At 45.6% G+C, this 27753-nt stretch overlaps 1 protein-coding gene across 1 annotated transcript in view; it reads right to left on the bottom strand.

The window, feature by feature from the left end:
• The window catches only part of Pigk (phosphatidylinositol glycan anchor biosynthesis class K), a 79525-nt gene that overhangs the window by 33305 nt on the left and 18467 nt on the right, over positions 1-27753 (bottom strand). The window contains exons 4-9 of the mRNA XM_057793390.1: positions 21891-22026; positions 19702-19813; positions 17499-17595; positions 15529-15646; positions 15284-15394; positions 11384-11556 (exon numbers count right to left, since the gene is read on the bottom strand). Of these exons, the coding sequence (XP_057649373.1) occupies positions 11384-11556; positions 15284-15394; positions 15529-15646; positions 17499-17595; positions 19702-19813; positions 21891-22026 (747 nt within the window). The remainder of the gene's footprint in view (positions 1-11383; positions 11557-15283; positions 15395-15528; positions 15647-17498; positions 17596-19701; positions 19814-21890; positions 22027-27753) is intronic.

Here is a 27753-nt window from a genome sequence, read left to right as displayed (position 1 = left end):
AATTAAATTGTATATATAAAATATATTTTAAAGGCGTGGAAAAAATTTCTATCCCTTAGTTGTATTTTTAAAAACATGTTCAAGTAGCCACAAATGGCCAGGAAACACTTTTAAAGACGCTCAACATCCTCAACCATCAGGGAAATGCAGATTAAAACCACTTTAAGATTCCATTTCAAATCAGTGAGAATCGCCATGATCAAGAATTCAAGTGACAAAAAATGTCTAACTGTTAGTGGGAGTGTAAACTGTAAACCAGAGCACCCATTCAGAAATGTCTGGAGATTTGACCCTCCTCCCCAAACAACAGAACTAGAACTGTGACATGCCTCTGCTGTCCTGCTTATGGACATACACACAGGCCTCGGACTCCCACTACAGAGACACCTGCACACACCTCTCTGCTGTCCAAATGTCCATCAGTAGCTGAAGAGACAAGGAACATGCGGTACATGGGTGGGAGTGAGGGGTCGGTGGTTAAGAATATATATTGCTCTTGCAGAGGGCCCAAGTCCAGGCCCCAGCACCCAGTCAAGCAGCTCACAACCCCCTGCAAGTCCAGCTCCAGGGACTTGATGCTCTCTTCTGGACTCTGTGGGTACCTACACTCACAAGCACAAGCAAACACATGCACACGTACACTCATGCATGCACACACACATACACACGAAGATAAATTAAATCTTAAAAAAAAAACCTGTGGAACATATACACAATGGATTATTACTAATGTGAGGAAACGAGAAATCATGAATTCCTCCAGTAAATGGAGTGACATCACTGAGGCCCCAGAGAAAAAGTCTGCATGACCACCCTTACATGCTGACTCCAGCTTCAAGTCTTCCCTTGCATTTAACTTTGAGCACAAATGAGAGCCAGGAAACTAGAGACATGTCAACAGAAAAGACGTGGTAGACTGTGCATAGAATCAAAGTCGAAAGACAATACTGGGGGTGGAAAGACATTAGCGGGGAGGGTGTAAGAGTAGGGCAGATGGGGCGCTAGCCCAAAGGAAGGGTGACATATATGGAAAGCCTTATGGGAGCCTTATGAAAAATCTTAAAGATTTTGGGCAGTGGTGGTACATGCCTTTATTCCCTGCACTCAGAGGCAGAGGCAGGTGGATCTGTGAGTTCATGGACAGTCTGGTTTATAGAGCAAGTTCCAGGACAGGCTCCAAAGCTACACAGAGAAACCCTGTCTTGAAAAACCAAAGAAAAGAAAGAAGAAAGAGAGAAAGGAAGGAAGGAAGGAAGGAAGGAAGGAAGGAAGGAAGGAAGGAAGGAAGGAAGGAAGGAAGGAAGGAAGGAAGGAAGGAAGGACAAAACAACCCCAAAGATTTCAAATGCAATTCTCCTGCCTGGTAGAGAAGGTATAGGATTCCTCCCTGCAGATTACCGGTGCAGTTTACTGGTTAGAAGCCCAGGACTAGGGAGGTCATGGGCCCCAGGGCAGAACCTTTATTGCTATGTGCTAAATGGTCATGCTATCCAATTGCCTTCGGATTATTTACACTTCTTCCCACAGATGTGGGCTGCTCCCAGTGAGCAGTAGTGGGTGGAGAGACACACAGCTGCTCAGAGTGCTGAGCAGAGACTGAGTGCTCAGGCCTAGGCAAGCATCTGTGCCAACCCACTGCCAGCCACCACCACTCAGGGAGCACCGTGGGAGAGGAGTTGGAGAATGGGGAAGGTGCCGGTAAGTGTGTGACACTCGTGACCTCACAGCAGCAGGGTCACCTGCACAGCTCAATCCAGCCAAGGCTCCAGCACAGACGGGCTCTCCAGGCCCTCGCCTGGAGGAGCTGGGGGACGAGTTGGGTGGGAGATGTATGGGAGGGAGCTGTGTTGTTAGAGAAGATACTGGTTGGGAGGCAGGGTAAATGTGACCGTGTTTCATTGTACAAATGGACAAATGTATGAAGTCCTCAAGAATAAAGACAAAATTGGTTTTGAAAAGTCAACACAAATTATTTACACGACCCAGACAGAGATGCCTGGGCATGCAGGCTGCACCACAGCGCCAGATGTGACGGTGAGCTTATCAAACTCCACGATATCTCAGAAGGACAGAGCACAAGCACGGCTCAGAGCCCAGGGCTAGTGCCCCCATGCTTTGCCTCTGCACTGCAGCCATCTTCCTCTGCACTGCAGCCATCCTCCTCTGCACTGCAGCCATCCTCTGCACTGCAGCCATCCTCCCCTGCACTGCAGCCATCCTCTACACTACAGTCATCCTCCTCTGCACTACAGCATTCCTCCTCTGCACTGCAGCCATCCTCCTCTGCACTGCAGTCATCCTCCTCTGCACTGCAGCATTCCTCCTCTGCACTACAGCATTCCTCCTCTGCACTGCAGTCATCCTCCTCTGCACTGCAGCATTCCTCCTCTGCACTGCAGCATTCCTCCTCTGCACTGCAGCATTCCTCCTCTGCACTGCAGCCATCCTCCTCTGCACTACAGCATTCCTCCTCTGCACTGCAGCCATCCTCCTCTGCACTACAGCATTCCTCCTCTGCACTGCAGCCATCCTCCTCTGCACTGCAGCATTCCTCCTCTGCACTGCAGCATTCCTCCTCTGCACTGCAGCATTCCTCCTCTGCACTGCAGCCATCCTCCTCTGCACTACAGCATTCCTCCTCTGCACTGCAGCCATCCTCCTCTGCACTGCAGCATTCCTCCTCTGCACTGCAGCCATCCTCCTCTGCACTACAGCATTCCTCCTCTGCACTGCAGCCATCCTCCTCTGCACTGCAGCATTCCTCCTCTGCACTGCAGTCATCCTCCTCTGCACTGCAGCCATCCTCTGCACTGCTGCTATCTTCCTCTGCACTGCAGCCATCCTCCCCTGCACTGCAGCCATCCTCCCCTGCACTGCAGCCATCCTCTGCACTGCAGCCATCCTCCCCTGCACTGTAGCCATCCTCCTCTGCACTGAAGTCATCCCCTGCACTGCAGCCACCCAATTTTACTTCATGCGCTGCAGCTGCTCCGAGGAGTACACATGGTGATAACTTTACAGTTCGTGGGACAGTAGTGGGCATTTCCGAAACACCGGAGATTTGAAAGGAGTTATAGACACAAATAAGGCTAAGTTACTCGATAGTAAGACATTCATGTCTCTGAAGATGATCTTCCTTCCATCACTTACATGGCTCTTTATGTTCTGTAAATAAATTCATAATTAATAATCTCCATAAAGATGATGGACACCTTTAAAGACAAATCCAGGTGGACATTAACTGTTCCTGCTTATGCTGTCTAGCAAACAATAAGCACTGTCTACAATATAGAAAACATCCTGCATGACAGACAGTGGACTCATAGTCCTGGTCCTCATATACAATCATTCCCCTTCAGTCATCAATACGCAGGCGCTATACAGAACACTTGATTTTTGGCTCCTTGCTGTCCTCTCCCGGGAGCTTTCTTTATTTGTTAGGCGAAGCTCTCGAGAGCTTCCTGTGCAGAGCTGCTTTCTAGCAACTGGCTACGGCAGATATTTTCTGCTCACAGGGAGGGCCGTGGCGCGTGGAGGCTCATTTGGATGAAGTGCCGTGGCCCATGGAGGTGCATTTGGATGAAATGCCGTGGCCCATGGAGGCGCATTTGGATGAAGTGCCGTGGCCCATGGAGGTGCATTTGGATGAAGTGCCGTGACCCGTGGAGGCGCATTTGGATGAAGTGCCGTGGCCCACGGAGGCGCATTTGGATGAAGTGCCGTGGCCCACGGAGGCGCATTTGGATGAAGTGCATTTGGACACAGCATGAGTTGGACCAAGAAGGAAACTCCCATCCTGAAGCACAGGATGTGACATCAGGAGTCAGCCCCACCAACTTAAGGAAATCCAAAACCTTATAAAAAGAGAGCCATGGCGAGCTTCGTGTCAAACGGATTAACACCAGCAGTTACTCTGGAGAAGACTGGGGGAAGCTGAGCGGCTTCCATTGAATGGGGCGGGGCAGAAGAGCCTGCACGGAGCACACATCTGTCCACCCAGCTATCTTGGCCACGGACTGCGTGCTGTAGTGCATTCTACCAGCGGTGTCTCTAAGTATTTCAGAAACGCTTTCAGGAGGCTCTGGTCAGCAGAAACCCCATGTGAAGCCAGCTGAGGCCTGTGTACACTCACTCCAAGGGCCTCTCTACCTCACCTACAGATGCTGTGCTCTGGAAACGGGGGGGGGGGCGGGGAGTGGGGCTCCCTCACCGTAGTACAGCACCCTCTCACTGGAAAATGGGAACCTCAATGCCAAAAGGCAGGAGAGTTAGCTGTGTTTTCATAGCAGAGGCAAACACGAGATGACATTCTGTGGGGACTCACCGGTGGCTTTCACATACCCATTATGACCAAAAATTACTTAGTTTTTTGATGGAGGAAGGTCATTGGTTAAATAATAAAGAAACTGCTTGGCCCTCATAGGTTAGAACATAGGTGGGTGGAGTAAACAGAACAGAATGCTGGGAGGAAGAGGAAGTGAGCTTAGATGCCAATGCAGCTGCTCCCCAGGGCAGACGCGATGAAGCTCCGACCCAGGATGGACGTAGGCTAGAATCTTTCTGGTAAGCGCACCTTGGGGTGCTACACAGATTATTAGAGATGGGCTAAATTAATACGTGAGAATTAGCCAAGAAGAGGCTAGATATAATGGGCCAAGCAGTGTTTAAAAGAATACAATTTGTGTGTTGTTATTCCAGGGCATAAGCTAGTCAGGCGGCTGGGAGCTGGGTGGCAGGAACACAGCCCGCAGCTCCTACTACAGTTTTTGGAGTGTCAAGGTTTTGCTATGGCTAATTTTCAAAAAAGTATAAAGAAAAAAACCTTTAATAGCAAAACTATACAAAGTGAGTTCCAATCATTTCTGTAACTTAGAAAATATGTATTGCATGGACACACTGGACAGAGACAATGATGACCATCTCTTATTTTTTAGCATACATTAGACGTGTGATTTTAAATCATACATCATGTTTACACAAAGCCACTACAGCAGGTACAGGTTCATCTCTCACACACCGCACCATGGCCTGCGAACACACGTGCAGGAGGGAGGCTGCTGAGAGACATGCACCATGTGTGCACTCAACAGAAGCCGAACATGCCATACTCCCACGCCATTCTCCATTTACACACTCGGAATGCACACATCAACAGAAGCCGAACATGCCATGCTCCCACGCCATTCTCCATTTACACACTCGGAATGCACACATCAACAGAAGCCGAACATGCCATACTCCCATGACATTCTCCATGTACCCACTCGGAATGCACACATCAACAGAAGCCGAACATGCCATGCTCCCATGACATTCTACATGTACACACTCGGGATGCACACATCAACAGAAGCCGAACATGCCATGCTCCCATGACATTCTACATGTACACACTCGGAATGCACACATCAACAGAAGCAGAACATGCCACGCTCCTATGACATTCTATATGTACACACTCGGAATGCACACATCAACAGAAGCCGAACATGCCATATTCCCACGACATTCTCCATGTACCCACTCGGAATGCACACATCAACAGAAGCCGAACATGCCACGCTCCCACGCCATTCTCCATGTACACACTCAGAATGCACACATCAACAGAAGCCGAACATGCCATGCTCCCACGCCATTCTCCATGTACCCACTCGGAATGCACACATTTAGAGGATGAAGAAAGAAAACATTAACTTTATAGGACTTCCAGGTAAGCTGGCAGATTAGAAGCTGCCTTTCTGTACTCTGGTTAAGGCGGGTCCATGGAAGAACAAACTCTATTCCAGGAGACAAAGAACTTAGAAACTCGGAGAGGAGATGAGAGAACAGCTAACAAATCCTGGGTCTCAGGCAGTAGTGAGAAGAGCCACACTAGCGCTCCTGGTTCCCAGGACGGGGTGGGGGAGCAGGAGCTCTATCCTAAAGGTAGGCCCAGTGGGCCTGGTGATAGAGCAGGAGGACCATCCTCTGTAGGACAAGCACACTGCCCATGAGCCAGAAATCCAGCTGCTTATTTTGGTGAGATATCAATTCCAATGGCAGCTAAGCCAGCAATGGACAGAATCCCATTTTGTCTCTTGTATGAGGGCAGTGTCCAGGCACCTCTGTCACTGCACACGAGGGCAGTGTCCAGACAACATCTTGGGAGGGGGGACTGTACTGCACGCATAAATCAGTCCTAAAATTTATATGGAAACCAAAAGCCCTGAACATCAAAAGCAATCCTGACAGGGACCCTGGGCATCATGATACCTGCGCTCAAGTCACACTATAGACCGCAGGACAAAGCAGGGGAGTAGCACAAACAAACACATAGATCAATGAGTAGAACTGAGGATCCAGAAATAAACTCCAGCACAGCAGCCAAATTGATGACAAAGGGTTAAAAACGCTGGAAAAAGCAACTCCCATCCATAGCACAGGGAGTATACATCCTGATACTGGATCATGAAACAGGAACTATCTTCCTCAACCTCGCACAATTCTTTACTCAGAACGGACCAAAGACTTAACAAAAGATGGGAAACACTGAAACCATTAAAAGAAAATACAGAGAAAACACTTCACACTATGGGCAGAGACAGCACCGTGTCACAGTAGGAAAATGTATCAGCCACTTTCCCACTTAGTCCCCGCGTGACAAGTGAGCGAGGCCAGGGTCGCGACCTATGGGCTCTGGAATCCATTAGTTTGTTTAGTATTCACTTCTCGGGAAGCTGTGCTGGAAAACACGCAACACTGGGAGCCGAGGCCACTGGGTAAGGACAGAAGGGTTCTTCCGAGGTTAAAAGGACGTCAGTCAATGCCATTTTTGAGCATTTCATAATAATATTCCCCGAGACAAAGGTTCAGGGGACTAGGCCCTCATTTCATCACACTGAACAAAGGACACCATATGGTTGCCAGGACAGAACGCCATGGCCAAGGCAACTTAAAGACGGACGGGTTTATTAGGATTAAGGTTCCTCACGGACAAGAGCCTGTCAGGACAGAGAAGCAGGTGCAGTGTTTCCGACTGTGAAAAATACTGCCAAAAAAAGACCCCAAGCCCTTTGTGTGGCCAGGTCCCTTTCTCCTCGCACAGTGCAGCTCATAGATAGCTAGCTGATCATGAATATCAAAAATTATTATTCTTAAAATCTGATAAGCTACAATAAGGAACTAAAAGCTTTAAGACGTGACTTGAATAAAAGTAAGATAAAGACAGATATATAAGCATGCAGTCCTGAATAAGAGTTGTTCCCCTTCTGCTTTCTGTGTGCTGTGGTTGGAACACAGGCATTGTGAACACTAGACAGGTCCTCAGACACCGAGCTACACCCCTTAACCGTGTGGGGGGACAAGGGTGTCCCTTTGCACATGGGCAGAGGACAGAGGCAACACTGGGTCTCCTGCTGTGTAACTCTCTGCCATGTCCCCTGAACCTGGTTGTTTGTTGTTTTGTTTGTTTGTCTTCCTGTCAGGGTGGCTGAAGTGCCAAATCCTCTTGTCTCTGTACCTGCACCCCCCAAGTGCTGGGGTACAGCTATGCTCAGGCACACAGGGCTTTGACTTCAGTGCTGGGTATCTAAACTCAGGTCTTGCTTGCACGGGGCACTTCTCACTGAACCATCTCCCCAGCTCCTAAAATACTCTTCAAGCATCATCTGCAGAGGTTAGCACAAAACCATACTGGTTCCCGTCAGCTTGGGCAGTGTGTGGCATGTTGATAAAAGCAAAGCTTCCGGGACCACGCAAGAGGCTAACACCACACTGCACCTCACACTGACGGAGAGAGAAGGGGCAGGAGCTATAGATAGGAAGTGTGCCTGCTGTGTGCATCATCATCCTAACACTCTAAAGGTGCAAAGTCAACCACATTTCTCAGACCAAATACCTGAGCTGAAGGGAGCCTAAAGAACGTGGTGTCTGAAGAAGGAGAGCAAACGAGCAGACCAAAATGCTGCATTCTCACCATGCCTTTCCCCTGTGCCATGCGGCCTCGGGGGACTCCTAGAACCAGAACAGGAGGTCTGGCAGTGCCAGCCTGAGACCTGGTGAAAAGGCACACTACTATCTCATTTCCTAAACCGGGGTTCTAAGTTGATATTATTATTATTGTTGTTGTTATTGTTACTCTAGCTTCTGCCTCTTGCATCTCCTAAAGACTATATTCCCAGTATTTATTTTATAAAGTGAACCTTTTAAAATTCCAATCTGCTTTTAAAGTTAAAGATTAAATATCATTTATTATTTATTAAATAATAACAAACAGTCCTCAAACAAACATCCTATGATTTTTTGACCTCCAATTTCTTTTTCAAATAATTAACAAATATGCAAAGTACTATATTAAAAGCTGCTAAAATGTGGTGATTCCAAAGTATCCTACATATAAAGCTTTCATACAAGAAAAATTATGCATTCCTAGGCTTCTTATGGCAACCAATTTACACATGGAGACATCCCCACCATTCTTTTCTAAACAGACAACTCAGTATCAAGAGTCTTACTGTCTTCATCAAGGTGAGGATGGAAGCATCATTTTATTTAAAGCTCCAGTCTACCTCAATCTCTGATACTTTTGGAAAGGTCTGGTACTCATACACAAACATGAAACACTGCTGCCATCTTCTGGCGCAAAGAATTCAGTTCTCAAACAGCAAATGACCAGATGGCTTCAACATCAGCAGATCAGACAGTCAAACAAATGGAGGAATGGGGCACAGCCACCACTGCAGCCACAGTTACTCTCTGATGATGCCTGTGATCAGTCTCCCAGTGCTAACACGAGCAAGCGACTTAGCTACGTGTGAAGCACGGTGTGATCAGTCTCCCAGTGCTAACACGAGCAAGCGACTTAGCTACGTGTGAAGCACGGTGTGATCAGTCTCCCAGTGCTAACACGAGCAAGCGACTTAGCTACGTGTGAAGCAGTTCTTGCTTTTGGCTCTGTAAGCGCAGGCAAAGCTAACTCTTTAGCGACCGTATGAGACAGAGCCACTGAGACTAAGGAGAGCTGGCGCAGCCTTCCCCTGGCTATGCAGCTGTGAGCGAGTGCTGGGGTTTGCACCCAGGAACACACTCTGGGGTTTTATTAAGCTGTAATATTCCCTGCATCATGCAGAAAAAAATTAACCCAGGCTTAACTTACTGGGATGGAACAGTAGCATAATTAATACGACAGTCAGGAGTGTCAGGAGACAGAGGCAAAAGTCTGAAAGAAGCATTAGCAATCTTGTGATTAAATCAGACACTCACCCTCTGAGCACCCACGGACAGACGCCAGTGATACATAAGCAATCACCCCACTTTAGATTGAACACAATTTCACATTTTTAATGCTCAACAGTTAATGCTCTAAGAAAACTCAGCTTGATTTGACATAGTCTGAAATGTTAATCGTGGAGTCTATAACTCTGGCACATAGGGTATTTGCCACTTCCCCTTGCTCACGCTGAACTTCCAGGAAGAGGAACAGCCACATGGAGCTGCACTGTTCGCACGCACACTACTGTCTCAGAAGTCTCAAGGCAATCCCTGTGGGCTTCAGTTCTCTATACGTGGTAAATAAATTACTAAAAAGTTTATGAAACGATCAATGTGTTTTGAAGTTATAAGAATTTTATGTTTGCAAAATGACAAAATGGATAACTTCAATATTAGTTCTGTGACTTAATAAATCAAACGAAACCCCTATTCCACTATGTGCTGTGTTTTTCAAAATGCACCCAGCATTTTTAGTAATGCTGTATTAACATTGCTGGTCTAAAATCTGAAAAAGTAAATATACAGCATATCCAAAAATGTCCATCACAACATGGTTTTGTGATATCTACTTCCTGATGGACAGACTCTTCTCTGCATAGAATGCCAGCCATCTCTGCATGTAAATAGCACCTGCACATAGTAATACCTGTTCATACATGTAAAAGCTCCTGGAACAAAACAGGAACAGAATTCTCATGTTAGCTGAATGAATGAAACAGCCATGTTTTTGAGAGAGGTCTCGCTATGCTGCAAGGGACAGCTAATTCTTGGGTGTAGTCTTCCTGCCTGAACCTCTCAAACAGATGGGAGGGCAGGGACACCAGTGAACACCACGAGGCCCTGTTTATATCAGTCATTATCAAGTCACCTGGTAAAGAGCACCCTAGATAAAACTTACTTGCAAACACTAGAGGGCGCGCTAAGCCAACAGACTTTGGAACACAATTGCAAAACTTAGTTTTATCCTTAAATACAAACTGTGACTACTGTTAGCATTAAGAATTTTGCTTTCAAACAAATAGACAGGGAAACTGAAGAGGAAAAATCCATTCTTCCAGAACATATAACAAAACTTCCTACGATCCCACTGCAATCCTCTTCAGCATCCAGTTACAATACACACAGTTCAGCATTGGGAGAAAGAAGTAAGGGACAAAAATGTCCTCGTCCCCAAGGGAGATTATATCAGTGTTCAGGTGGCTAAATGGGAGTAAAAAGACTTTCACATGCTTAAAGTCGAGGGAAAATTTAAAACTAATCTGGTAAAAGACATAATTAAATAATCTCATAGCTTATTAAAGTGTAGCTTAGCAATTTTTACAAAAGTAATTTTAAAGCTACTATCTAAAAAAATTAATAAAATTGTTATTTCTGTTGCTCTTATCTGCAACCTTCACAGTTTTATAAGTCAACAGCTATAAGAAATTGGAAAAGAAAAAAAAAATGTAAGGCTTTGAACTGTAGCTCAAGAACCGAGCTTCTACCTAAATCCTTACAGGAAGTCCTCCTGGCATTTCTAACTTGTTTCTGTCACTGTCCGTACAGCAACTAGAAATCCCTAAAACAGTGCTAGCTTCCCCTGGTGATCTGGGAAGGCCCTGGAGCATGAGCTGCCTGACGTCAGGCAGCTCTAGAAGAGAGTTACCTACTAGAAAAAGGCATTGCTATAGTTCCCACAAAAGCTTCCATTTTGCCTTTCAAAAATAATTACAGAAAAAAAATGAGCATTGTAAATATTTCAAAGCCCTAACTTAAGCCAATTTCCCTCGGCCTCTCACACACAAATGCACATCCACCACTGCCCTCACAGCTATGTCTGTCTCATGCCTCTCTCCCAGCAGCAACCCATGGCTGACTGACTGCTGTTGGCATCTCAAGCCTTCTTAGCACATCGCACACTGCAATGTGACCAACACTGTAGTTTGGAAGCCATCCCAATCCGAGCACAACCAGTTTCCCAGCTATGTTGACAACGTCTGACCATGACCTGAGAGCACACAGCCTGTGAAGGGTGGGGACCAGCGAGGAGCTCCATGCTACTCACAAACACTGTCACTGCCCAGTACGCTTCATAACAATTCACAGACCATGAGCCTGGAGCTGCTACCTGTGCAGCAGCTGAGATGAATACCTGCTCTCCACGGCTGGCGGGTCCCGCTGCAGGCTGATGGTCTCTGCCGTGATCTCCACTTTCCGCACACTCCCAAAGAAATCGGTTATCAGGACATGTTTAGGATTGCGCTGAAAAAGGTCAGTACGATGTCCAGGAGTAGATACACAGAGACTTTTGGGACAAACTTGAAACTGAAAATAATAACAGTATTAGTCATCGAGATAAGCATATGCACTAACAACTTTGATTACATAAGCAATGCACTAGACGGCAGTGTATCATAAAGATAAGGCCCTGGGTAAGACTAGCATTTTCTTCCTATTGCAGTACCTGGTCTCAGAAGGAAGCCTACGGACAGCAGAAGATGCTATAAGGTACTGATCTGACTAACACAGCAGTCAAGGAAAATGAGCCACAGCAGTCCAATACGTAAAGATTACAGAGTTCAAGTGGACTCGAGGAAGGTGAAGTATGGCCATCTACAGCACACCTCTACTGCTGTGAAACTATGTGTCCCTTCAGAAACCAATTAACTTAGCTTAACCGCGGTAGCATCCCCCAGACAGAGATGCAGTGAAAACCAGACTTCTCCACTCACAGATGTCATGGTAATTTCTGTGTTAATCTTACCTGTGACACTCCACACTAGTGATTAGCAAGACATGCACTCACTGGGAAAGCAAAAGGAGTGTTTACTGAGCTCACGGTCACCTTCTAAAGATGACCTGAGGAGCCAGAGACTAAGGTCAGAAACACAGACTCCAACAGTACAGTGTACTATTAAGGGAGGTCAGAAACACAGACCCCAACCCCAACAGTACAGTGTACTATTAAGGGAGGTCAGAAACACAGACCCCAACAGCACAGTGTACTATTAAGGGAGGTCAGAAACACAGACTCGAACAGTACAGTGTACTATTAAGGGAGGCAGATATTCTCCTACAGCGCCAACACGGCCCTATGACCACAGTCCCTCGGCAAACTGTACTCTGGATCTCTACGTAACAGAACTCAAAACAGTGCTATTATGACCTAGAGAAATAGCAAATCGTTAAGTTCTTATGGATCACTTTACCCATCACTTGTGTGCATGCATGACACAGGGTCTCTCTAGATAGGCCTGGCTGTCCTGGAACTCACCCTGTAGACCAAGCTAACCTCAAACTCACAGGGATTCACCTGCCTCTGCCTCCCGAGTGCTGGAATTAAAGGTGTGTAAAACCACATCTGGTACTTAGGGATCGTTCTTATTGAAAGACATTAGATTAGTCATCAATGAATTCAAATGGAGGTGAGAAACCAAGATACAATATTAATGAGTAGTGTGGATAAATAGATGACTGATAGATTATATTTGTGTGTGCATACTGCAGTCAATTAAAAGTCTCCTTTCTCATAATTTCAATGGGAAAAATATTTTTTTAAACTAGAAATCAAAGAACAATACATATTTTAAACTTTTAAGATAGCATGCCATGCATTCCAAAAACTGAGAATAAGATTTTAAAATTAGGCTAGGTGGTGGTGGTGCAAGCCTTTAATCCCAGGACTTGGGAGGCAGAGGCAGGTGGATCTCTGTGAGTTTGAGGCCAGCCTGGTCTACAAAGCAAGTTCCAGGACAACTAGAACTGGTAGACAGAGAAACCCTTCTCAAAAAAATGAAAAAAATAAAATAAAAAAGATTTTAAAAATAAGCACTGTAAACAAGGTGATGCATTTTCTTCTCGGAATAAATGGGTACTGCACTCCCTCGTGAGCTAAGCTGCCACAGGAGCTGCTGTGCTCGGGTTCTGTGACAGCGGAAGTCGAGAAAAAGCATGTTTTCATAAGAGAGAGAAGCAAGGTGGTGCTTCTGTCTACTAACAAGAGAAATTAGCAGGGCTCAGAGACATCACAGGAAAATCCACAGAAATGGCTAGCCTGACTCATGGCAGCTCAGAGTCAGAACCAACAACCAGGGAGCCCGCACGGGCCTGACCTGGGCCTCTGCACAGCTTGTCTACTGGAGGGACTGGAGGCCATTTCAAATAAAGCTTGCCTGAGGTTCAGAAAGTAAAACAGACCAGGCAATGATAACATACACCTTTAATCTCAGTAACCACACTAGTTTGCTATAGAAACTGGGTAGTGCAAGCCTTTAATCCCAGCCCTAGAGAGGAATGTAAAACGGGAGGAGACAGCTCTCAGACACAGTCTCATTCTGAGATTCCTGGAGGCAGGATCACTATTTTTAGACTGAGGTTGAGGTAAAAGCCAGTGGCTGGCTGCTTTTTGGGTTTTCAGGTTGAACCCCAATTTCTCCAAGTTTTATTAATCGTGTTTCATGGGACCCCTAGTAGTGGGAACAGGGCTGCCCTGCTTTGACTAGCTCTCAGAAACCCATTACTCATGCTGGATTGCCTCGCCCAGACTGAATACAGGGGAGGTGTTTGGTCTTATGGTAGTTTGACAGGACATGCTGAGGCCTGCCCCTTTCTGAGCAAACACAGGGGAAGGGTGGGGAAGGGTGCAAAGAGAAGGCGGAGGGAGTGGGAGGAGAAGAGGGAAGAAAGATTGTGGTCGGGATATAAAATAAATAAATTGATTTTTTAAAAAGTGAAATTAGCATTACAAAAAGTTTGTGTTAATATTCAAGTCCCTATCAGGACTTAACACGCATCAACACACATAATCTTCAAGCTGGTGTTAGCGAGTACTCCTGGCCCACTTGGCTGCCCACAGCAGCAGCTCTAGAATTTGGCAGGATTCTGTCAATACTGACAACTACTCGAAGGGATTCTGCTCAGTGAGGGCCAGTGCAGAGCTGCTGGGTTGAGGGTAAGGACAGAGCCATCTGCTCGGTCACCCTCGTTCCTGAGTCCAGGAAAGCAGAAGCTGTGTCTGCCCGTGTGCACAGCCAGTGACCACATGTATCAGACACAGAAGGAACGTCCTGAGCCAGCGGCCCTGTGCTAGCAGGACACGGGCACTGGGAGGGCAGGACAGGAGGGCCGGACCAGTGTGTGCAGATGAATGAACAGTGTAAGCAGGTGGAAAGAGTGACGTCATCACATAACTGCCCTCTGCAGGTTCTCACTTTGCCAACTCAGCAGCTTCAAGCTGCTCTGACTGAAAGGGCACAGCACAGGAAAGAAGGGGATTTTAATTAAATTCAAGCTATCCTGAGAGACTCCACTACAAGTTACAGGCTATAAAACTATGTAAGGAAAGGGCTCTAGCTTCCGAGAGCTTCAAGTCAAATGACAAAGACTTCGCTCAGTGCCTGAAATCAACAATGACTGGTAAACGTTACAAGAGAGAAATTAAGTTCTATGGAAGCTCGGAGAGAGTAAAATAAAATCCAAGGAAGAGCTCAGCTGGCCTTCCTGGAAGAGTACAGCCCGGCTAAACTCACTCAGAATGGCGAGAACTTCAAAAGGTGAACAGATGGCTTTTAAAATATACCCAGTAGGTAAAGAGAAAATGCAAGGGAAACAAAGTAGTCAAGGACCCAGGAAGAGGGTGACTGGGTTACAGCTGGTGGCCCCGTGTGCTAAAGGTTATACTGGGAGACAACAAGATGGCCTATCAGGTAAGGGCACACGCCACGAAGCCTGATGACCAGAGGACCCGCATAGGACATAACCTACTGCCTCCCTCAAGTTGTCTTCTGGCCTCTGCACATATGCACAAGCATGCACATACATGCACACACATGCATATATACACACATGCACACATATTCTGCCCACATGCACATATTTACACACATGCACACATATGCACACCCACATAGACAGATAAACATAATTTTGAAGTTCAAAAGGGCACACCATGATGCAAGCACAGAACCCACTGGAATCCTGGGAAGAACAGACCTCAGGAACCACATAAAAGCTAGCACACCAATATGTGAAATAAAATCAATAGAATACTTACAAGGTCATTCATGTTAGTTTGGCTAGCTGGATTAATCTCTTCCAAAAACTCCAGGACGTAGAAGGTGTACCTGTCCATAAGATGGACTCCGATTGCAGGGTCTGGCTGGTGCTGCAAGAAGGGGATGTACTCATCACACAGGATCATCCTGACAAATTGTTTGAAACATCGAAACTTCCTGTTTATAACGTCTAACAACAGCACGCACATTCATAAAACACGTGGAGTAAAGGGAAAACACTCACGGACAGCGAATCCTCCCCTACTTGGCTGCTAGCCAAGGCCATGATGTTAGGGGAATAAAACCGCTCGTACATGGACGCGCCTTGGCAAGTATCAATAATGAACAGCAGCTCATTGTAGCTGAAAGAAAAGGGGCAAAATCTGAATCATGCTGTTAGATATACACTATTATTCCTCCAATGATTCAGTAATGTAAACCTGAGTCACCTAGCAGCTGAAAGTTAAGAGAAGAATTCTATTCATGAGAGCACTCCAAAGGGGACAGAGGTGATGTCCCAAGACAGCTGTCTCCATGTGTCTGCCCTCTCCTCTCGGCCACACAATTCAGAGCTCAAATATTTAAGAACCTCTTGACATACAGGTTTTCTTGGAAACTTAACACATACACACAGAGCTCTAACTCTGTATATGAGCACGTATGAGTATATATGCTCTGCTGATGCTCATATTTCACACGCATGCGTGTATGGCTCAGTCACCACACTCAAACAATGCCCAGTATGGCTGGAGAGGCAAGCGCTGCAGACACACTGAGACATAAAGCCCCAACAGACACAACTTAAGGGTGACTGTTTTAGCTCACAGTTCCACTCCAGCAGAGGGAAGGCACAGGGGCTGGCTGGCTCCATCCGTGGTGGCAGGAGCCTGTGACATAGTCACATCTCTGTAGTTCAGAATCTGAAAGCCCCAGCCATCCCCCTCACATCTACCCCAGAGAGATCAGGCACAGACCCAAGGGTCCCACAGCCTCTCAGCAGAGGGCAACCAGCTAAAAGTGCAACCCTCAGAGGCTCAAGGTCCTGGCTTCCTGTCTCTGCTTCTTCAACCTCCAGGATGTAAAGGAGCCAACTACAAGCTCCCTGACAGCAGCATCAGACTCTCCCGCTCACTGTGCCTTCTTAAACAGATGAACTTTCCCTTCCAGACTGTGGGCCAGAGTGACTCTCCTCCCTGAATGTGCTTGCCAAGTAGCTGCAGCCTCGCAACAATCATACTGCCTCTGAGAGGTGGAGTCACTGCTGGATTACATGTGAGGTGTCCAAGTGTGGAACAGTTTGGAGCTGCGGCCTCGGGAAGTCCTAGAGTGCTCTGGGTGGATCATGTGCTGGGGCTCAGAAGGTCACCATGCCAAGAGAAACAGACAGGACAGTTTGTGCTCGTCAGGTTCCAGGACACCAGGAGCTGGACTAGAGGCGGTCCACGTGTACTCCAGCAAAGAATCTGGCTACATCTGCCTGTGCTCTGAAACTCTGAGTGAGGCTGAATCAAACATAATGAACTAATTTAGTGGCACACATCTGTGACTCAGCGACTCGGGAAGCTGAAGCAGGAAGATGGTGAGGTTAAGGGCAGTCTGGGTGACAAAGTGAGACTCTGCCTCAAATACACGCTGCGGGAGTTGGCGTGGCAAGAACACACAGCAGGAGATGTGACCTTAAAGTCAATCCAGGGCAGTGGGAGGGCTCCGTGAGAAAAGGCTCTGGGGACCAAGATCTACAACCTGAGTTCAGTCCCCACAACCCACATAGAGGAAGGACGGAACCACTTCCCCTAAATTCCCTTTAACCTCTACATGCACAGTAGGGTGTGTGCACACGCAGGCACACATATGTGCATACATATACACACGTGCACACATGTATGTACGTGTACACAAATGCAGACATGCACACACTAAATAAACAGATAAATGAAAAATGTTTCAAGTCAACTCATTCATGTTAAATAACTGAATTTTCCTTTCACAAAGTGCTGTTCAATGAAATAACAAATATCAATTTCACAGTAAAAGAAGTGATTAGGGCAAGTTAAAATCATGTAAAATAATCACACATCTCCCACGGGAAGTTGATAGGTGCATGATTTGTTTGGTCTGTGTGTGTAGCCCCGGCTAGAGCACTTGCCCAGTGTGCACGAGCCCTGTGGTAAAGAGCAGGAGATAGTAAGAACAGAGTGAGGAGGTGCTAATTACCGTCTTTTCTGCCACATCTGCTCGAAAGCATCCGCAAGCTCTATGTTGGTGATTTCTTCAGAATCTTGGAATTTTAAGAAACCATTTCCCCCGTGACCTTGTAGAAAGCCAAAAAGACAACACTGACAAATTTCCTGGCACATACAGAAACATGCAGTAATAAAAGCACACAGATACACACAGTACATCCTTTCTTGCAATGCTTTAATACTACTTTCCTACCTAAAATATGGACTGGAAAACAGCTTCAATTTTCCCCACCAACTACACAAAGAATGCCTGGACTGTACAAGAGCAGCTCATATAATTCTTTCACGTTTTCTATTATTCAGTCACACAACTCCACTGGCCTCCACTTGTTATCTCATCCATACAAAAGTGTCACATTTTGGTGAAAAAGGCACTAAGAACACCACCCAGTCCCTGGTACGCTATCCCTTCAGTGTATGCTCCACGCTATTATGACTAGGAAGCGCAGGTCTCAGATAAAAACTGATGTCTGCATCCCTGACCACGGAGCACAATCCATTAGAGCTGGCCGGGGGTGGTGACATCAAAGAGCTGGTCTGTCTGGACACAGACCCTCGCTGTGCCACTTACCGCCTGTTCTATTTTAGGTAAATAACTTAATCTCTGCCTCACCCTCCTCTGCACACAGTTGCCGCAGCCCCTTGTGCAGACTGTTAAGGTGCCCTCCTCTCCGCAGTGAAGGAGGAAAGGCCAGGTCAGTTCCGGCCCCGTGACGTGAGCTCTGCGGGTAAGGTGCATTTCCCCTGCCCACGAGACATCCCTGCAGCAGGGCACACAAGTCAGTCAGAACACACCAGACTGCAATTGCCGCTGAGCACCAAGCCAAGAGCTGTGTGCACGGTAAGAGCTGCACAACTATGCACAGAGGCTCTGGGGAGCAGCACTGAAATCACCAAAATCACCGGCTGCTGAAGGGGAAATGTGCTGGCAGAGGCAGGGGCTAAAGACAGTTCAAGGTGTGCAGAGCTGTAAATACAGCAGCTCTACCATCAGTTCACGGTGTAGAGAGCTGTAAATACACCAGCTCTACCATCAGTTCATGGTGTAGAGTAGAGAGCCACAAATACAGCAGCTTTTATTATTTAGTATCCTAATCATCAGCTATTCCACTATTTCGGACTTCAGCACCTTTCCCTGTAAAACAGTGGACAGGAATGTTTAAGCTACAAGCTCACTTGTCTCTCCACAACCACTAGACTCTGCTGTTGTAGCGGAAAGCAGGGCAGAAGATGAAAAAACACACAGTGACGACAGGGCCCTCAAAGCCACGCTCCCTAAACAAGCAGCAGAACCCAGGAGAGCAGGCTGCCAGGCTCTGTTAAACTACTGAATTCCTTCATGGCTGGAGTTATCGTCAAGGAAATGGTAACAAATCCAGAAGAGAAATGTAAAATCTGTAACATGTGCAGTCTAGTACACTAACTGAAGCTAGCCCACAAACTGGAACACTGGAGACCATGTTCACCATACAGTTTCATGAGCCTCGCCCCGACCAGAACAAAGGATGTCAGGCTAAGTCCGAGTCCTGAGCCTGAGCGCTACACTACGCTAATCCTAAGGCAGGAACACTGGGGACTATAAATTGTTCAGCGGAGAAGGGACGGGGCCTGCAGCTTCTATTAAGTCCTTGAGCATGACGGCCAACAAGAGGCCAACAGGAAGTGCGGCATGGTGGCAGGAGACCGAGGAAAAGGACAGAGCAGAAGAGCTCTGTGCAGAGCCCGGAACCAACACAAAGGGACGTCGTGCACTGTCCTCCACAACGAGGGACCAGGAGGACCGCTGACTGCAGAACACCTGTTTCCACAGCCAGACGTTCTGGGCCAGGACCCAGGTGTAGACATGAAACTAACCCATGTTTCCTGTGCACAGAGTCTGCAGGTGACTTTGTCCCTTTCAGTGGGCCTGCGTTTTGACTCCCACCAGTCACATGACGTTAGAAGGGAATTTTTCCACTTGTGACATTTACACAGGCCGGCAACAGTTCCAGATTCTAGAATAAAGATCCTCAACCCACACCCCATTAGGTATCATTTCAAATAGCCCTGTGTCATGGGAATAAATGACCGCACACTGTGCTACTTTAGCTAAGTTAAACTTCAGCACTTGTCCACGGGGTTCTGCTCCAGCGGGCTTCAACATAATCAATTACGGATCTTTAATTCTGAAATACCTGTCATATAAATAAGAATATTGCTTCTGTCATCGGAGAGAAGACGCTTTGAACGAGGAGTACTAGGTGGCACCCTCCCGGTTAATACCCGCAAAAAGTTCTCCACAGTTACCTGAAAAAGTAAAAATACTTTTTTCAAAACAAGAGCAATTTGATAAAATTGAACCTGAAGAAATTAAAAACATTCCTCCTATCTACATATTACTCAGCATAAATTAAAAATGAAACAGAAAACAAATTATAGTGCAGTTCTTTTAGATTACTAAAGCTAAGCATGCACCTTCACACGACTGTGCTCCTAAAAGTAAAAGACAGGCCTGGTGTGTGTGTGCCTGTGACCCGGCATGAGGGATGAGTGTGTGTGTGTGTGTGTGTGTGTGTGTGTGCGCGCCTGTGACCCGGCATGAGGGATGAGTGTGTGTGTGTGTGTGAGTGTGAGTATGTGTGTGTGCCTGTGACCCGGCATGAGGGATGAGTGTGTGTGTGTGTGTGCGCCTGTGACCCGGCAGGGGGGATGAGTGTGTGTGTGTGTGTGTGTGTGTGTGTGTGTGTGTGTGTGAGACCCGGCAGGGGGGATGGGTGTGTGTGCCTATGACCCGGCATGGGGGATGTGTGTGTGTGTGTGTGTGCCTGTGACCTGGCATGGGGAATGAGTGAGTGTGCCTGTGACCCGGCACGGGGGATGAATGGGTGTGTGTGCCTGTGACCCGGCATGGGGGATGGGTGTGTGTGCCTGTGACCTGTCACGTTAGGTGGGTAGTGGTGGGGGGCACTGAGACAAGAGAAGCATAACCTCAAAGCCAGACCGGGGACACAGCAAGACACAACCTAGAAAAGCACCTTCATACTAGAAACTAACAAAGAAAAGCTACATTGGAGCAAAATAATTTAACTCCCAATTTAGAAATTTAAATATCATGTGTTAAATTTATTGACTTAATTATACAAGCAATTCTTTGAGAGGACATGAAATACAAACACGAATAACTAGTTAATCATGCAGCTAATCTATGCCACCATTCAGTCAATTACAGGTTAATCACACACAACCACCACCACCCCTGCCAAATTATGTCACTTAGATTTCCATCAAAATCTCTTCTACTGCCGACACACTTAGAACTGATCTCCCCAGTTGGGGATTCTAGGTGTCTGGAGCTCTTCAGAGGCATGTTTAAAGTTGTAGGAAAAAAAATACCGACTTAAACTTGACAGCCAAGTCATATATTGTCCATATTTAATTTAAAAAGCAGAAAATCCAGTCAGCTTTTTTAACGGATTTTCCCCAAAATCGTGAGTGGGAAACATTCATGAACACACATGCACAAGCTGTTTAGCGTACAATCTTTCCCAGAATACAGCAAAATGCTGATTGTTTTAATAGAATCTTATTGGCTAACATTTTCAAATGACCAAAGAAGTAAGAAGGCAAACATACATACACATTCAATCCACAGAGCGTTTCTGAGCAGCTATATGTGAGTCTCACTGGGACAGGTGCCCTGACAGCTGACGAGAGAGAATTCTGCACACGAGATGGTCTCCTACTCTCAGTGGGCTTGGCAAAAAACAAGGATTATCTAGATGGCTTCAAATTTCAAACAGCCTTGAACTATTAAAAGCTAAGTTTCTAAGAAAGAAATATAGTATAAAGCCATTCTTAACTTGCATATTAATTTTAACTGAGTAAGGGTAAAATAGTAGAAGCCTATCTGAGGTGGTGTCATGTCAAACAGGTGTGCCCAACCTTTACACTAAAGCATCTGCCATCTACATGTCATGTCTGGGAACCATGCAATCAAGTTTTTAAAAAAAAATCACAAAAGAAAAAAGTTGCAAAATGGTTCAGTAAGTTTACAACTCTGTTTTGGGGCACAGACTGGACAAAGCCCCCCAGTGGGCAATAGAAAGAGTGCGCATTAATCATGGAGTTTCCCACGATTCGGATATCAAAAAAAATTACTGAACTTGAAATTTTAGATAAAGTATGAAAACCAAGCATTTCCTACTTAAAAAAAAAAAAAGTTGACATAAGTGTCCTTGACTTCATGCATTCAGGGTTTTATCCATGTGTCACTACTTCCATACTGTGAACCTCAAAAGCAGACTCAGTTCCACCAAAGCTAAATGACAGCTAAGGCAGGGCGGAAAGAAGATGGCGGCAGCATTTCTGCAGTCTGACAACGCACCTCATAGCTTCTGTAGTCCACTTCCACGTCGTCTCCATACACATTGAGCTCCATGTTCTTGTGGCTGAACACCGTGGCTGGCTTGGGGTTGCGAGCATTGCACGCCATGTCATCCGCAAGCATCAGGACAATGTGACTAACAGAAGATCCCAGAAACCCACGCGTTACAGAAGGCCCAAAGCTCAATACATGGCTCATGTACAAGTCTTCGCTCATTAAAAACAATTGAATTTTCATTGAGGCAGTTATAAATAAATACATAAACCTTAACTAGTTCTCATTATAGTACACATAAGTGGGGTAAACTCAAAGCGGAGAACAGACACTCGAACTTGAACTTGGGGGAAGTTAGCTCTTTCCATGCAACAAAGGGAAGCTGAAGGAGCTACAGCAGACAAACATCCTAACTTTCTGGAAGATCTAACACCGTCAAGACTGGAAGAGTCCACACTAAAATATCATCTTCCAAGGAATCCAACTTTCAGCCATGTTAGCATGAAATCTGTCATCCTGGAGTCTACGCTAGCAGTGTGGTCAGGCTCAGAGCCACTCAAACCACACCATGCAGCTCACAGTCCTCCAGAACTCCAGCCACCACTCTCCCTCCACTAGATGCTGGGTGGGTCTCGGCCAGAACTCTGGCCCCGTGTCACTTTCCGTGCAGTCTCTCCTGCCATTAGTCAAGCTTGCCCTCTGAAAACATCCAGTTCCGGCTAAAGCGGAGCTACTGGAAGTGTCTCCTGGAGTCGGCCTGCATCTACACTCATAGCGCTTCATTGTCACCGATCTTCCTGTTCCTTCACACCGCCCAGGTCACCGACCAGCCAGACTGCAAACCAGTCCTCCCTAGATATGGTCTATCCCATGTGTGTTGAGGACACTGCTGTTCCAAGAATCGGCACCGCACTCTGCAACACACCATGAGAACATAAGCCATCGGAGGACGGCTGTACCTAGATGCCACCACGTTCAGGGCTGGAATACACAGCCGGTAGCTGATATTTAAATGAGCCAAGCATTTTCATTTTTGAAAAACCAAAGAGGAAATTGGTCCCAGCACTGACATGCGGACTGTGAGTCAGGAGGCTTCTCTGTCCTGCATATACCTAAGCTCCCCGCACAAGGAACCCAATATGCTGGTAGACAGTTTGTTCACCAGGAGATGGCAGGAAGAAAATGTTTTGCTGCATATATATGTTCCAAATACATTAAAGTTCAAAACTTGATTTTTCTTGAAAACTGGCTAGATTTCTACTCTGGAAGGGGTCCAGCCCTGCACACGCAGATACAGACTCCAGCTGTGACTCCTCTAAAGAGGAGAACTTATCCTCTCTTTATAACTTAGGAAGCTGATTAGTTTACATTAAGTTATTAATAAACCATATGATCTCTGTTAAACAAGACACAACTGACACATAAATGTATAAAGTCAGTCTTCTTTCAGGCTAGGCTTTGTTTAGGTTAATTTCTATGAAGTGAAATGATCACCATATCAATCACAGTACATATAATCCATGTTTTTCTTAGAGATAATTTTGAGCCTCAGTGTACTACTATGATCCTTGATTAAATATAATAGATATATCATACAATAATTTTACTAGTAATAACATAGATAAATGAGTAACAAGCTAAAGAAAAATGGATTATGAAGGTTCAGAAGTGTAACTACACATTCTAATTCACTACTTCTTAGTCCTCAGAAGTTATTGAAAACTGCTTTTCTGATAAAATAAACTCCTTCCTTAGCCCAGGCGTTTAATCTTTTGTATAACACAACCACACACAGAGACTATATAACACCTAACCAGACACACACACACACACACACACACACACAGACTATACAACACTTAAACACACACTATATAACATCTAACCATACACATACACACAGAGACTACTTGAGCTTATAATTCCTATAAAATGACAGGCTAAGGATGGAAACTGTAAATGAAGTTCTAAGGAAAACAGCACACTAAGAATGCTGTAAACATGCATCCCATTTGGAGGATGAGGACACTCCTTTACTAAATGGCTGTGCAGCTGCACAGCAGAGGGGTCAGGTCTGCTTCCACATTAAATTTTTTTCTTTATTTTGACAACTACTCTACAAACATAATTTGATGATATAGCAATGTCTCTCCACAGAAATGTCCTGGACAATATGTAATTAATAATCCTCGGTGTCTGTTGTTCATGACAATCAAGGTGTCTACTTAGGCAAGTTTTGCCCATCAACAACTGAGCGACAGCTGTAACCTCATAGTTGACTCATTGGCCCCTTACAGCATCTTTCTTCTCATGGCATCTCTTTAGCATCACAGCAGGGATTTAAACCTACACTTACTGGATCAATAAGACTAACCAGTACGGGTCCAAGGCACACAGGGATATTTACACTGAAGACCAGCTTCTGTACATGGCAGGGAGCTGTATGACTTGTGAAAGTAACACAAAACTCCTCAAGCACACGCAATCTAGAGGAGAACACGTCTCACAGTTTGGAAGACCCTGCTGCCGTGTGTGAAGACTAGACTCTCAGACTTGGCTCTGTTAGTCCCCAGCTAACCCTTCTTCACAAAACAAAGATAAGTGGAAGAAGCATGAGCTCTCAAGTAGCAGGCAAGTCAGCTATAGACAGGCTAGTTACAGAAACAGTATGGTACAAACAATACTTCCCTGGAGAGAATCAGTAACTACTGGAGCTGGTGTTCCATTCAACATCACTACAGTGAAGTTGCAATAGAAGCCAAAATAAGAGCTCACAGCTCCTTAGAGCCCCTTTTGGCTGGCCCACTGGCTTTCTGCCTCTGGGGTGCTGCTTTCTCCCCACAGGAAACATCTTAGGCACTTTGATTCAGCTCAGTGTAAAGACTGCTGGGCCATTAAAAATCAGCATATGAGCAGCTTGAACTCAAGGTATTTACTTTCATGTTTTTCCTTCCTCCTCCATACCTTAAAGAATCTTCAGACTAATAACTCTAACCACCAATATAACATGGCACTAATCATAGCAGCCCAGCTAACAACAGAGGATATCCTGAATTGCTTGCATTCCCAGACTGTCTAAGACCAGTTATTTTGTACTTACAGTATTAGAAGGAAAAATGCAAAGCCAGGCACATGAGAAATCTCAGCACTTGGGAAGTAGAGGCAAGAGGATTGAAAGTTTAACATAACTACATATCAAAGTTTAACTAAGCTACATATCAAGTTAGTGACACTGAGAGCTACAAGAGACTCTGAAAGAAAAACACTTAAGAGGGGAGGATGAGAAACAGAGAATGAGGGAGGGAGGGAGGGAGGGAGGGAGGGAGGGAGGGAGGGAGGGAGGAGAAGGGAAGGGAAGGAAGGGGAGGAAAAAGAGGGAGGGAGGGAGGGAGGGAGGGAGGGAGGGAGGGAGGGAGGGAGGGAGGGAGGGAGGGAGGGAGGGAAGAGACGGGAAGGGAAGGAAGGGGAGGAAAAAGGGAAGGAAGAGAAGGAAGGGAGGGAGGGAGGGAGGCAGGGAGGGGGGAGAGGAGGGGAGGGAAGGGAAAAGGAAAGGAAGAGAAGGAAAGAAGGAAGGGAAGGAAGGGAAGGAAGGGAAGGAAGGGAAGGAAGGGAAGGGAAGGGAAGGGAAGGGAAGGGAAGGGAAGGGAAGGGAAGGGAGGAAGGGAGGAAGGGAGGAAGGGAGGAAGGGAGGAAGGGAGGAAGGAAGGAAGGAAGGAAGGAAGGAAGGAAGGAAGGAAGGAAGGAAGGAAGGAAGGAAGGAAGGAAGGAAAGAAGGAAGGAAAAGAGAGAGTCTTAAAATACATGGCAGACAGGAATTCGGAAAGCAAACACGCTAGGATGAGGGTAAAGCCAGTTACAGGCTCATATATAATTAAGACATAATGCAGGTTAGTTTAGCAAGACAACAGCAAGCGCTTGGGAAGTGCTGGTATAGCTCAATAACTGCACTAATCCAGTGAGCTCATTACTTCTCTGAAACCTGTGCTGGCATCTCCACTGAAGGCCATGAAGCTATAGCACCGAGTGTTAGGTATCATCCCTGGGCCCCGTGGCTAGAGGGCGGTGGAGTTGAATCCCAGTTTACAGCTGGGTTATGGTGAACGAACACATGCTTTTTAACAACTCTGCAATCTCTTGAAATTAATTCTGTTAACTGAATTTAGAAAGATTCAGTAAATGTTTCATTTCATACTGATAACTTAATTGTCTCAGATGACTAGGTTAGATGCATGAACCCATTATTACTGCTTAATATTCACAACACATAATGAAAACAAAGTAGGCCCTTGAAATTCTAAATGAAACCATCCATTTCTTAGCTAACTCTCAGATCAGACTGAAGCTGGGCATGGTGCCACACACCTGTATCCTAGCACCTGGGAGTTGGTGGTCCTCCTGGCTCTCTCCAGGCATGAAGACAGATGACAGCCACATTGTTTTCATGTGTATTTGTGTGAGATGTGCGTGTCTGTACGTACCCATGTCTACATGTACATGTATACATGTGTGTGTAAATACATGTGTAATTACAGGTAGGTCACCATGCCTACCCCACATTTATGTGGGTTCTGGGGAATCTCAACTCCAGTCCCATGGCAAGTGCTTTAACCACTAAACCATCCTCCCAGCTTCTCTTATTAATTTTTAAAGACGACAGAATACATGAAACACGAGAGATAAAGTACACCAAGCCACTGACCTGCTCTTTGGTGTGACAATACATGTTACATTCAGCAGAAACAATACTGAACAGGAACTGACAAGAGACTAATCCCAACTAAATGTAATTCAACGAGACATTTTTAAGTGATATAAATGTATTCATAGACATGAATTTAACATAACCATCTCATAGTATTTATCCCAGTACTGATAAAAATTTTATCAGTTTCCAGTTCCCTATTTTACTAAGATTACAGAAAGGTTGGATTACATGTGTCATAAGAATGGAACTAAGATTATATAATTAACTACTTAATGTACTGAATTTCCAGTACAGTAAAGAGAAAACTGATTTAGGTGGAGAAACTAATATTATCTTGGATTTTCTAATTAGATTCTGAACAGTGAGTGTAATAAACCAAATTAAAAATAAAAGAGAAAGTGGAGTTGTGGGTGAAGAGCTGGATACGTCTCCTGATTGCACTGCTTAGAACACACTAACAGGTCACACACCTAGACACACCACACATGGCCACAATAAAGCAGAAATGGTAGAAATGGGGTGTTGGAAGAATGAGCTGAGCTTACACAATAAAGCAGAAATAGTACAAATGGGGTGTTGGAAGAAGGAGCTGAGCTTACCCAGTGAGTGTCACCACTGGGTCCTCTACATACAGAGTCTCACAGGGATGTGAAGGGTTTTCCTGAATAAGTACAATATACTATACACAAGTCTTGATCAGTAGATCAAAACAATATTTTGAATGCCTTAGCATAATAAGAAGCAGAAGAATATAGACAGAATTAGCTGAAATATATATTAAAAATGAGGTTGGACATTTTTCTACTGAAGAGAAACTTCAAAAACATATTAGTGAGTAGTCCCTTAATGATCTCATTTCTTATGCTTCTACGGTTCATCAGCGCCTGAGCTTATCTGGTGTGCAGAACGCACAAGCAAGCCCAGAGAGGGATGCGGGGCAGGAGGATGAGAAGTTCACTGGTAGTCTAAGCACATGGTTAGATCCTGTCTTTAAAAATAAGTAAAAAGAGTGTCAGTGAATTAAGTTTGACTAATATGGAGTTTCCCAGAATAATATAGCTGAATCCCCTGACCTAAACCTTGACCACAGATAATCGAATGGTATAAAGGATTTAACAACAGGGCATCTAAACAATTTGATAACTTCTCACTCATACTCAGACA

The sequence above is a fragment of the Chionomys nivalis genome, chromosome 18 (assembly GCF_950005125.1).
Source record: "Chionomys nivalis chromosome 18, mChiNiv1.1, whole genome shotgun sequence".
NCBI classification, from domain to species: Eukaryota; Metazoa; Chordata; class Mammalia; order Rodentia; family Cricetidae; genus Chionomys; species Chionomys nivalis.
This window is presented reverse-complemented; position numbering and strand designations above follow the sequence as displayed.